This window comes from Camelina sativa, chromosome 1, assembly GCF_000633955.1.
Source record: "Camelina sativa cultivar DH55 chromosome 1, Cs, whole genome shotgun sequence".
In the NCBI taxonomy this organism is placed as follows: Eukaryota; Viridiplantae; Streptophyta; class Magnoliopsida; order Brassicales; family Brassicaceae; genus Camelina; species Camelina sativa.
In genome coordinates, this window is record NC_025685.1 from 10,312,008 (window position 1) to 10,325,599 (window position 13,592).

General features: G+C 35.6%; 2 protein-coding genes across 2 annotated transcripts; one reads left to right on the forward strand and one right to left on the reverse strand.

Annotated features, from left to right (window-relative positions):
* LOC109125540 (uncharacterized mitochondrial protein AtMg00810-like) lies at positions 2,878-3,762 on the reverse strand. The gene has a single exon (XM_019227311.1). It carries the CDS (start codon positions 3,760-3,762, stop codon positions 2,878-2,880), a length of 885 nt encoding a protein of 294 aa, XP_019082856.1.
* Positions 9,366-12,587, forward strand: LOC104786730 (protein DETOXIFICATION 40-like). Its single transcript, XM_010512181.2, has 7 exons — positions 9,366-9,734; positions 9,823-10,454; positions 11,330-11,386; positions 11,602-11,840; positions 11,928-12,046; positions 12,143-12,229; positions 12,316-12,587. Exons 1-7 carry the CDS (start codon positions 9,372-9,374, stop codon positions 12,379-12,381), a joined length of 1,563 nt encoding a protein of 520 aa, XP_010510483.2. The 5' UTR covers positions 9,366-9,371; the 3' UTR covers positions 12,382-12,587.

Here is a 13,592-nt window from a genome sequence, read left to right on the forward strand (position 1 = left end):
ATATATATATATATATATATATTTCCCTCTATTGTATCTTGACATGTTTCTAACCCTTAATTTCATTTTATGTTCGGTTCTTGGTATTGCATTAGCCATTGATCATAGCATGTGAAAACTCAACTCATATTTTCCTTATGCATATCACATTCGGGTCCAAGTAATAAAAAAAAACTGAATTATCCCTAGCGAGTATAGTTTAATTTTGATATATATATATATATCAAAAATTTCTTAGGTATATTTTCTGAATAAAAAGTATGGTGTAAGGTCCATATCCATCAACGATTATAATAAAACATACAAGCCGTCGTATAATATTAGATTTTGTCTAATTACGATTTTCTGACCAAATCAAATCCAATTCCAACCGCCGATCGCTTTTCATAATTGAGACTAAAGACCCTTCCATTAATTAATATATTAACAAAGAAGTCCTAATGGAATTAAACATATTAAAGCCAGTTTATACAAATTTAACTTAGAAACTAACAAAATATCTTATATGTGTATTTTAAAAAACTTTTTCTTATTAAGAATATATAGATTGACGTACTTTTGAAAATGGGCCATGCATGGGATGATATGCATATTGCTAAACGAAGAAAGACAAATAGAGGCTGAAACGCGGAAAAGAGCTGACAATTCGTAAAGAGTGTCTTCCACATGGGATTAATTAGGTCAATTTCGCAATAATTTTCATGGCACTTTCAGAGCCCATTGCATGTGACGTATAATTTAATTATTCCACATATACACATTGTCTGATTGTCTCTTGGGGTTAATTTATTATCCCTATCTGACTAAACGACATTACATTAATTAGCTACTAGATGGTTTATTTACGCTATGCATATATATGTATATATATATATATATATATAATTATTAAAGTTAATGTTGTAGTTCATGTACGCTGATATGTATTTATGTATTATATTAGAACAAATTAATTCGATTTAGTCAAAAACGATTAATAACAACTCATTAATTATCAAAACATTTTGTATAAATAAGAAAGAAAAAATATCAATTTTTGGTATGATAGTTTGTATTTTTGGATAATTATGGAAAATTCAACAAAACAAATTACAAGTATATATGGAATACGAAATACGATGTTTTACTATATATGTGGAAATGAGTTTAGATGTATTGAGAAAATTACTCATTTTTTCATGAAGAATTCGTCATAGTATATATATGAGATATTGTCAAAAACATGGATAAAAATCATACAATTTAATAATTTATGTTATTCCAACCAAATATATCGGGTAAACGTCCATATTTGGGCCTTAGAAGTAATTTCTGTGAAGAGCCAAGATGGGCTTTATATAGATTTATAAACCAGAAACTGCATATGTTTCACCACCTATGATAGAGCTTTCTTCAATTATATCATGGTAAATGCTTGATGTCCTCATCCTTTTTTATTTCCAAAAAGTGAAAAGATTTTTAATTTGCTTTTAAAAACTTAAAGAAGTGGGAGATGAAGGTAATGATTGGTAACTAGGTTTCAGCTTTTTACCGACAAAAAAAAAGGTAGAAACCTTTTTTTTTCAACTCTTGAATGAGTGGCTTTTTATAGACTTTTATAAAGTTGTTTTTTATTTTGTCAATTTCATTTCAGCTCTTAGACGTTTTGTTAACTCAGCTGAATCTTGTTAAGAGCAAAAGATACAACTATTATTAACACTTCCCTACTCAAGAGTGTAATTTTGTTACCTTGAATGATATATTGTAAATACAAATTCCTTACATGTATATTTAAAATATCTTCTAAGCTCTAACATCACGAATACACGGAATATATGAAATTAAAACCCTACTAACACAAATCTGTGTAAACATTTGGAAATTTTGTTGTTGTTTTCATGGAAAGAACAGTGCTACTTCCATCTAGATTCTCTTTGCTAGCCAATTTCCAAAAGTCTCTCAAGGATAAGCAGTGATCACTACAAAGATTGGGTTCCAAGTGGGATCGGTGTTAGAATTGCAGAAATATAGTTGTGTAAAGAGAATCATGAGAGAATATTTTTCTTAGATTAGTCTCATACAATTGTAGGTTACATGACATATATATCTACTACTACACCATATAGCCGTTACAGAGACATTAAGAATGAAAAGGACTGATCATAGACTTGTTACAGAGCATCCCAACTGAAAGCAACTTGTGCCTTGTTTGACTCGCCTATCTCAATCATGTAGACAACATGTGACTTCTCTGCAACTGTCTGCATCTCCTATCTTATGGATCCTTCTTTCCCAATGTCACTTGATATTCATAAGGCCTCTGTTTCCACCATTCTCTTATTCGGTCCATAGCCCATTAGTGACTTGTACGGACATTCGATCACATCTCACTGATCTCATATCCTTAACCAATAGTCCCCGTCAAGTTTAGTCTAAGTAATGACTAAACTTGGACCTCCGTGATATACCACCTCGTTAAAAACCTTGATATAGAAAACCTAGTAGGACAAAACTATATCGAGGGAAAAGAGTGTGATCATCACGGAGAGAGAGGATTTGTGATCAGGGACGAGTAAGGTCCACAAGTCCGAGTTTGCTATAGATATGTGAGCAAACCTTGAGACTTGCAGCCTTAGTAAAAATCTCGGCTAACTGATCTTTACTTGGTGTGTGGCAGGGGAGAGTAACACATTCCTCAATCTTTTCTCGAACTTTGTGGCAATCTAACTCAATATGTTTGGTTCTCTCATGAAACACAGAGTTGGTTGCTATGTGGATAGCTGCTTGATTGTCACAATGCATAGTGATAGGAGCAAAATTCTTGATGCCTAAGTCTTCGAGTAGTGCCTTTAGCTAGGTGAGCTCGGTTGTAAGCTTTCTCATAGCTCTGTATTCTGATTATGCACTAGACATCGAGACTACCTTTTGCTTCTTTGTCTTCCATGTGACTAAATTACCTCCGATGAAAGTGCAGTAGCCTGTGATGGATCTTCTATCCGTCTTGTCACCACCCCAATCAGCATCGCAATAGCCCAAAAGTTCAGTGTTAGCGTTCTTTCCCATCCAAATTCCTTCCCCAGGACTTCCTTTAAGATAGTGGAGTATTCTCTCCACAAGACTCCAATGATATGTTGTAGGAGATTTCATATACTGACTCACCTGATTCACCGCATAGCAAAGATGAGGCCTAGTCAGAGTCAAATAGATTAACTTACCTACAAGTCGCCGGTAGCGAGAGGGATCTTTATAAGGTGGATCTTTCCTCTCCCCCTTTCGCTCAACTTGGTATCCATCAGGAAGTGGTGTGTCTACTGGCTTAGCTCCTAGTTTCCCTTTCTCATATAGCAAGTCAAGAGTATATTTTCTTTGTGATAGGAATAGACCCTCCGGAGATCGACATACTTCAATCCCAAAGAAATACTTAAGTTCTCCAAGATCTTTTATATCGAAAACAGACTTAAGATGAGTCTTAACCTCTTTAATACCTTCTGTGTTGTCTCCAGAGATGATTAAATCATCAACATAAATGAGAACAACAACAATACCTTCAGCGCTTTGAAGAGTAAACAGACTATTGTCCATGTGAGATTTCTTGAAACCATGGTTTAGGAGTGTAGTGCTTAGCTTGTGGTACCAAGCTCTTGGAGATTGTTTCAGACCATATATAGCTTTCCTTAGTCGTAACACTTTTCCAGGAGCGATAGTGTCTTCAAGGCCCGGTAGGGGTGTCATATACACCTCTTCTTCTAGCTCTTGAAAGCATTCTTGACGTCCATCTGCCATAACTCCTAAGATAGGTTAGTAGCAAGAGATAACACTACTCTTACCGTATGGAGTTTGGCTACAGGTGAGAACGTGTCCTTGTAGTCTTCCCATATGTTTGTGTGAATCCACGCACCACCAGCCGAGCTTTATATCTTTCAATGTCTCCACTGCTCAGGTATTTGATCGTGAAAACCCATTTAGAGCTTATAGGCTTTTTCCCTGGTGGGAGATCAGCTTCATCCCATGTATGGTTGCGTTTCATAGCTCCTACCTCATCGTCTACTGTATTTAACCATTCTTTACTTTCTTTAGCTTCATCATATGTGGTTGGAATGTGATGTTCTTCGATTCTGTTAAGGAAAGCTTGGTGATCAGCTGGTAATCGTGCAAATGAGCATACTGCTTGTATCGGATGAGCAACGGCTTGATTGTTATAGTAAAAGTCTTTATCTCTCCACGTAGACAGGGGAGGTCTCACACGGCTACTTCGCCTTAATGTTTGGTGAGTTGTCTCCACTTCTTCTATTTCTTCTGGTGGATTTGGATTCTCCCCCTCGGACTCACTGACCGTTAAGTCAAGCAGAGCTGCAGGTGGATTCCGTGGAGATTCTAGGTTCTCAGTTGAGGTTTCCTCTGCATTTTCCAAAGCCGTATCACCTTGTGTCGGCACTAAGGGTTCAATTCCTGATGGAGCTCCAAGATGATCAAGAAGAAACTTGAGACTATCCGATCTATCAGTTGGTGTTGCCAAATTTTCCAAGTCGCTCCAATCTCGTTTATCAAAGTAACCTTGGTTCTCTATAAACTTAACATCCCGTGATATGAATGTACGGTTGTTAGTAGGATCAAAACATTTGTAACCCTTTTTTTGTGGTTGAGTAGCCAAAGAACATACCCTTGGTACTCTTAGTATCCAACTTGTTTCGAAGCTCCCCTGGTATGAACACAAAACACACACAACCGAATACTCTAAGGTGATCAATTGATGGTTTTGTCGTGTTTAGTACCTCAAATGGTGACACATCGCCTAGCACTTTTGTTGGAATTCGGTTGATGAGATAGCACGCTGTCATTACTGCATCTCCCCAGTATCTTTTAGGAACGTTAGTGTGAAACAGCATTGATCGCGCAACCTCCATCAAGTGTTTGTTCTTCCTCTCTGCAACGCCATTTTGTTGCGGAGTGTATGGACAGATTGTTTGGTGCATGATACCCTGTTTAGATAAGTGTTCTTTGAATCGAGTACTTGTATATTCACCTCCATTATCTGTTCTAAACACTTTAATCTTGGTATTAAATTGGTTAGATACATAGTTCTGAAAGTTTATGAATGCATCAATCACACGATCTTTTGATGGAAGTAAAGTGATCCAAGTGTATTTGGATTTCTCATCAATAAAAGTCACAAAGTACTTATTATTGTCCCTAGATATGCATGGTGAAGTCCACACATCTGAATGAACTAGATCAAAGCATTTTTCATAGATAGTAGTAGACTTAGAGAAAACAGTTTTACAATGTTTGTCAAGAATACAAGTTTCACATCTAGAGTGATCAAACAAAACATTAGGAATCATAAACTCAAGTGCTCGAGAGTGAGGATGGCCTAATCTAGCATGCCACATAGCATTAAAAGAAACATTTAAACAACTAGCAAAGGTAGACTTAAAAGCACTTGGTGAGGTGTCATTAAGAATGTAAAGATCATCTTTGGTACCACCTTCTCCAAGTAATTTTCCAGACTCAATATCCTGAAATTGAACGTCATTAGGCTCAAATATAGCATAGCAATTTAAATCAGTTGTTGCCCGTTTAACAAAGAGAAGATTGGAGGTAAACTTAGGCATGTAGAAAGCTTTTGATTCTTTATCAAATAACCTTAAGTTACCAATTCCTTGAACTGGAATACTATCACCATTAGCAATTATAACATTACCTCTAGCAGGTGTTATATTGTCAAGTAAGTTTGAGTTACTAATCATATGATGTGATGCACCAGAATCAACAACAAGAGACCTATTCGAACTATGAGTGAAGAAGGTTTTACCAGATTCTTTAATGGCAGCTAGAGATTTGAAGAAGGCTTACAGGTCTGATTTCTTAACATAATCTCTTGACATCATTCCTTCCCCATTCTTTGATGTACCAGCTTCACTCTGTTCGTCTTTGACTTTGGTTATGTTGGCTCTGGGCTCCTTGTTAGTATTTGGTCTCAGATGTGGATGCAGAAACCAACACTTATCTTTGGTGTGATTCCTGCGTTTGCAGTGCTCGCATCCTCCCTTTGATCTTCTCTCATCAGGTCGGTATGTTCCTTTGTTTGCCATTGAGAGCTCACCTTTTCCAGTAAACAAGCCGAGTGAACCCTGTTCCTTTTGGATTTGTGAACAGACTTCGTCGAGACTCGGTAGTTTGTCTGCTCTCAAGATATGCTTGATGAGATCATTAAAGGTCGGGTTGAGAGTTAGGAGGAGTGCTAAGACTTTATCTTGTTCCCTTCTCTCATTAAGGACCACCGGATCCATGGTGTTTGGTCTGAGCATCTCGAACTCTGCCCACAAAAACCTAAACTTGCAAAAGTGCTTGTTAAACTCCCTATCTTCTTGAGTGAGTTCGTTGATGGCTTTCTTAACTTCAAATACTCTAGTGAGATTGGAGATGTTGCCAAATACATTCTTCAGTGTCTCCCATAGTTCACTAGCGGTCTCACAATATGAGTAAGCTTCGAGAATGGTAGCCTCAAGAGAATTTTGGAGTATGGAGAGAACAATCTGATCTTCTTGGAACCATTTGGCTTCCTCTTCGAGCTTAGTTTCCTCTTCATCTTCTTTGGTAGTTTCTTTACCATCTTCTTTGGTGACTTTCTTTGGAGCTCTTGTTCCTTCAATATGGCTCTAAAGTCCGCGGCCACATAGTGCGGTTTTGGTGGTTCTTGACCACATGAGATAGTTTCCTCCCTGAAGAACTGTTGGTAACACAAGTGGTTTCGAGTTCTACATGTTCAAGTGGGATGAATCTCTGACCACAATGTTTACTAGTAGAAGTTATCGTAAGAACGGAGTAGGGTGTAACAGATAATGGGAATAACAAGAATGAACAAGTAGAATCTATAGAATAAAGAGAATCAAGAAGTTGGATTGTCCAGAATCAACAACCCAGCTCTGGTACCATGTTAAAATTGCAGAAATATAGTTGTGTAAAGAGAATCATGAGAGAATATTTTTCTTACATTAGTTTCATACAATTGTATGTTACATGACATATATATCTACTACTACACCATATAGCCGTTACAGAGACATTAAGAATGAAAAGGACTGATCATAGACTTGATACAGAGCATCCCAACTGAAAGCGACTTGTGCCTTGTTTGACTCGTCTATCTCGATTATGTAGACAACATGTGACTTCTCTGCAACTGATTGCATCTCCTATATCTTCTGGATCTTTCTTTCCCAATGTTACTTGATATTCATAAGACCTCTGTTTCCACCATTCTCTTATTCGGTCTATAGTCCATTAGTGACTTGTACAGACATTCGATCACATGTCACTGATCTCATATCCTTAACCAATAATCGGAACTCCTCCAATTCAATTTTTGATCATAATTGCATCTACTTTATTGGTTGGAGTTTATTAGTTTCATCCAAATAATTTCATCAAAGGCTGTAGGCTGTAGCTTTTGGGCTATCACTTCCATGGGCTTTATGGTTGATTTATAATTTCAGTTTGATACATTTAATTTGTGGACATTATTATCTTTAAAATAAAAACAATAAGAAAAACATGTTTATTGGCTTTATGGTCGATTTCGACTATTGGCTAGAGAAACAGCGATTGGTTTTAAATCATCTAAGCAAATGTTATACTAGTAGGTTTCGCCTTGGTACGTATCTTTACACCATGCATGCATGGATCGTTGAAACAAAACATGTATATTCCGACAAGATGAACTTTATATAAGTATGTGTATATACTACAAGCAATTCTTAATATAGTTTCTTGGGGGCATTAAACTATGGACTAACCATTTCTTTAACATGCTTATTAAACGTAGCAATGGCATTGGGTTGAAAATTGGAATGAGTGACTGAGAAAGAATGGAGACGTGTACCAGTACTTAAATGTAGACTATATAACCATTGGTGAACAACTTTATTTGCAATCATATATATCCACATAAATATCAAAATTTACAATACATAAACACACTAGTACGTTTGCTTTCATGACTATACCAACTTCTGTTGCCGACCTACGTTTTAAGAAGAAGGGGGTGTAACTACCCATGTAAAGACTATAATTTTGTTTCGGGCATCGAACAAAAATGCGATTGGACCTACGTATTTGGTTATCTATGTCTAGTTTGACCCGATCCATGATCATTTTTTTTATTTGAATAATTATTTTTTCACGAAAGATTTTTTTTCTTTTCCGCATTTCGTTTCAAGATTTTAATTGACAGTTTCCCCTCTTTATGGAATAGATATTTATATTTTTGAGTAAAGTGTCAGGATCGTACTAGTGTCTTTGTCTGTTCTAGAGTTTAAGCAAATTAGTTTCATAAATTAAAAAGACACTAATGTAGATTACTAAGAAAATTTGTAAGAATAACACCAAATACAATACTTTCTTTCAACCTATATCTATGAGCGCAAATATGTGGTATATAAATTAAGTAACGATAAAGTTTACTTAGAGTAGAGTTTGGGTAGTTATTGAATTTATATAACTGCATGCAAGCATTAATATTGATTTCTTTTTAGGAGAGATAATTTAGTAAAGGCTTGTTTCACTACAAAAAAAAAAAGAAGGCTTGTTTCAGCTCTAAAAGATGTATGGATGTAGGCCTGAAAATTCTAAATTAGAATAAGAAAAAAAATACTAACCATTTGCTAAATGATTATTCCTTAAAAGTGTGAATACTGTTTTTTTTTATCATCCAAAAAATAAAATAAAATATATAGATATTTAGTAGAGCAAATCATCAATAAATATAGCTAGATTTTACTAGTGCTCTAAAAAGTGGCTTAGCTAGATTTTACTAATGCTCTAGACTTTAAGCATTAAACAACCGTTTCAACCTGCTAAAATTGCATAAGCCTTGTATCCAATTTCTAACTACATGTATCAAATTAAACTCAACTTACATAATTTTGTTAAATATATATGCTTCCAGTAAAAACATAATTCAATATTGACCATCCGCCACTAATGTGTACGTATGTTTTAGGATCTAAATGGTAACAGCGTATTTGGTTGTGCGGGAAAAGCAGTTTTATTGTGTTATACGGTTCAACTGCGTTACGTGTGGAAAAAAAATATTTGCGGGACAAGTGTGGTTTATGGAAATAAGTGATACGAAATAATGTTTGATTGGTGAAAAACTACTAGCGGTATTATTAATAAAAAAATGTTTTGGTTGTTAAATAAGAAAACTTTTTAAACATGTTGTTTTACTTTTAAAACAATATATTAGGTAATACACACACATATATATATATATATTAATATAAAATATAAAAAATGATAAATATATGAGTCAATAAAAATACAACTAGTGTTTCAAGGGAGATTTTCAAAAATACTCATTTTTTATGTCATTTTTAAAAATACCTTCTTTCATGTTGTCCATGAAGAAGAAGAGAGAACCTTTTGTCTCAGCCATGGACTCGTCTCGAAACGACGGCGCATACCAACCGCTTCTCCAGCCTCAATCATCTCCATCGACGACGGAATCAAGCAACGGCGAGCTCGAAACCGTCCTCTCCGACGTTGAAACTCCTCTGTTTCAACGCCTACGCAAGGCCACTATGATTGAGTCAAAACTTCTCTTCAACCTAGCTGCACCAGCCGTCATCGTCTACATGATCAACTACCTCATGTCTATGTCCACTCAAATCTTCTCTGGCCATCTCGGTAACCTTGAACTCGCCGCCGCTTCTCTCGGTAACACCGGAATCCAAGTCTTCGCTTACGGTCTATTGGTAACAACCACAATATTCACTGATTTTTATTACAACCTATGTCTCCATGTCGCGTTTACGCTATGCTTTTTTTTTTGGAATTTGATAGCTAGGGATGGGGAGTGCAGTGGAGACGTTGTGTGGTCAAGCATACGGTGGTAGAAAATACGAGATGCTCGGAATTTATCTTCAAAGATCAACCGTATTACTAACTCTCACCGGCCTCGTCCTCACCTTACTCTACGTCTTCTCCGAACCTATCCTCCTCTTCCTTGGAGAATCTCCAGCAATCGCTTCCGCCGCATCACTCTTCGTATACGGTCTTATCCCTCAAATCTTTGCTTACGCTGCAAACTTCCCGATCCAAAAGTTCCTCCAATCACAAAGCATCGTTGCCCCGAGCGCTTACATATCAACGGCTACACTCTTCGTTCACCTTCTCTTAAGTTGGCTTGCTGTTTACAAGCTTGGTATGGGACTTCTTGGTGCGTCCCTTGTGCTTAGTTTGTCGTGGTGGATCATTGTGGTGGCTCAGTTTGTTTATATTGTGACGAGTAAGAGGTGTCGTGAGACGTGGAGAGGGTTTAGTGTACAAGCTTTCTCGGGGTTATCGAGTTTCTTTAAACTCTCCGCCGCTTCCGCCGTGATGCTTTGCCTTGAGACTTGGTATTTTCAGATTCTCGTTCTTCTTGCAGGACTTCTCGAGAATCCTGAACTTGCTCTTGATTCACTCTCTATTTGGTAAGTCCTATTTTTAGTCAAACTAAAATGATTATTCCCTTATTAGTTTTGCTAAGTAAATTCATTTACCTCTTGAGTCTTGACCAAAATTAGTAGTAATTATTTTCGCGTGTATTTTATCTCCTATTTTTTTTGCCACAAATTTTTTTTTATTATTATTTGCCTATACGTTTGTTTTTATGCTTGTCCATAGGTGGTACCCGTAGTTAGTCGTCTTTACAACAAAACAAAAAACACTTTCGATATCTTGAAACTCCACGTGAGTATATGTATGGTTATAGACTTGTATGATGAATTATTCTAGTCTTCTCTAGTAATGATTCGACAAAACTTTTGTTAAGAGTTAAGAGTAGAAAAGCCAAGTTTGGGTAGTGGCGAACAAATTTGACACTTCGACTGCTAGAGACAAAATCTGAGGTCACATCACATTTCTTCTCGTTTGTTCTCTTTAGCACCATTTTGTCTTCTTAAATATTAGACTTTAACTTTAGTAATTTCTATACGATTTCTATGAAATTATTTATATGGAATCGAATAAAACATCATTTATTCGTCCAATAATTGAACGATAACTCTGCATCTTATTCGTTATTTTGTTGAACATATTAAATACAATAATATTGTAAATCTAGATTGGATTTTGGAGAGTCGTATTAGACTTTTTTTTTTTCTCCAAAAGTTCTGTTTTTGTTCTGCTACCAACAGAAGCAGCCACCCAATCTAGGTACTTGCACCAAATCAATATCGAATTCTCTTCTTTATAATATCCTAATATTTTCAATTTTTCATGTCCAGTCAATAGTTGCAAGTTTATAATAATTTTGTACAAGCAATAATTGTTTAAGTATATTCTTTTTTTTTTCTTTGTCTTTCAGCATGACGATTTCAGGTTGGATGTTCATGATATCTGTTGGATTCAATGCAGCGATAAGGTTTGTTTTGTTCCAGCCTCACCTTTCGCTTTCTCGCTAAGTTATAAAGACATAAAAGTTAGAATGTCTCTATCCACTTTATTTACCCCAAAATAATTATATGGCTTCTTACATTTACATACTTAAACAATGCTAAATCATACTTGAACCATGGCTCTTTTTGTCCTATTAAATCTGACGAAAATGTGCCAAAATTTGGTATGATGTTATTTTAGTGTACGAGTGAGCAATGAACTTGGAGCTGGGAACCCCAAATCAGCAGCGTTTTCTGTAATCATCGTCAACATTTATTCGTTAATCACATGTGTGATCTTAGCCATTGTTATATTGGCGTGCCGCGACGTTTTGAGCTATGCATTCACTGAGGGTAAAGAAGTCTCGGACGCTGTTTCTGATCTCTGTCCCCTTCTAGCCGTAACGCTTGTTCTCAACGGAATCCAACCTGTCCTCTCCGGTAAATCCTCATGCATCGCAATTTCGTAAACCGAAAGAGGTAATAACTTTTATATTTACTAAACGATTGTGAAAATATTCATCGTAGGTGTTGCGGTTGGATGCGGTTGGCAAACGTTTGTTGCAAAAGTTAACATTGGATGTTACTATGTTATCGGAATTCCTCTTGGAGCTCTCTTTGGGTTTTACTACAACTTCGGTGCCAAGGCAAGATAGTTTTCTTATACCTTTCATTTGCGCAATGATTCTTGTATTATATTTATATATCGTAGTAAAGGCTCACAATATTTTGATGTTATATAGGGTATATGGACGGGGATGATCGGTGGTACTGTTATACAAACGTTTATTTTAGCGTGGGTGACGTTTAGAACAGACTGGACAAAAGAAGTACGTTTGCTCTACTATAGTAAACTATGTTTCATTGATTTTGATATATAGTCTTGTAGAATAATTAGATGTTTCTTTTGTTTTAGGAGGAAGAAGCTTCGAAAAGAATGGACAAATGGAGCAACAAGAAACAAGAAGTGGTTCCCGAATGATGAGCTGATTAGATTCATCGGTTTAAATGAAACACCACCGGGTAGCAAATGCTAAAATTAACCGGTCAGCTGGTAATAAAGGATGTGTGTCTGTCTACCTATATATTATCTTTCTAGAACTCGATATAAAGCTTTGTATGGGCTTATTTTTAAAACTATAGGTTGTGACTGTCTTGACTGAATAGATCGTTTATTTTTTTCATATATTACTGATTTTTTATAAAAAAAATTATAATTGAATGATTTTGTTAGATTGCAATACTTTCAAGGTTTCTCTGTTTTTTAAGTGTGATGCATGTTTTCTTGTTGAGAACTTCCAAGTTTGAATGTAAAATAAATTGAGAATTGGATTTCTCATAAAATGGGCAGGACCAGATCTTGGCCTGATAGTTTACGTTGGGGCACAAAATAGATTTTAACCGAACTTGACAAGCTTCCAACCACAAATGCTTGCCTTAGCATAATTAACCAGCTCAAAATCTAAGTGCTAGGATTTTTGTCAAATGATCAGAGCTACAAACGTTCCTTGAATTTTGTGGTTATTATCTCAATCTCTATTTCCGTGTAATTCAAACTTAATTATCGTAGCTTAAACAATAGTCTGATTTATTTTACTACGCAATATATTTTGATATTAATGTACATATATAGACATGTCAACGTAGTATATATGTGTTACGTAGGTCGTGCAAGCTCACAAGTCATAACACTTCTCTAATTCTTTACAACTGACTGCGGATCAACGAATTAGATGAAATTTTTGGAGAAATTGTAGATTTTAATGTAATTATGAACTTGTCAAGATTCACTATCCAGGTTTTGAGACTTTTTCTACGGAGCATTTTTTTATTTTTCTCCTTTGTATCTTGAAATCTTGAAAAGTTTTGAAACTTCTAATTTCATTTTATATGTTTGATATTTCATTAGTCATCTTCCTATTATTAATTTGGAACTATATTTAGCAAAGTAACCTTTTATTTGTAAGATTTACATAATTAAACCTTTTTCACTTGAATAAATATAAAAACTTATGACAAAAAAAAAAAGTGAGCGCTAAAAACTTATGACAAAAAAAAAAAAAACTGACGCTCACTGTCATGGCGATACTAACGCATCACCAATTCATAGATCTATACTTTGACGGTGGCTTCCGTTGATCTCTTGCGATGAATTTGGATAATCTTGTGTTTCATATGGTGGATTGGCCTTCG

Excerpts from the sequence above, each read along its gene's own strand:
- LOC104786730 (XM_010512181.2), top strand. The coding sequence starts at position 9,372 with ATGTTGTCCATGAAGAAGAAGAGAGAACCTTTTGTCTCAGCCATGGAC. Across the intron at positions 10,455-11,329 it reads CTTGATTCACTCTCTATTTG|CATGACGATTTCAGGTTGGA; the intron begins GTAAGTCCTATT and ends TTTGTCTTTCAG. Across the intron at positions 12,230-12,315 it reads GAACAGACTGGACAAAAGAA|GAGGAAGAAGCTTCGAAAAG; the intron begins GTACGTTTGCTC and ends CTTTTGTTTTAG.
- LOC109125540 (XM_019227311.1), bottom strand. The coding sequence starts at position 3,762 with ATGGCAGATGGACGTCAAGAATGCTTTCAAGAGCTAGAAGAAGAGGTG.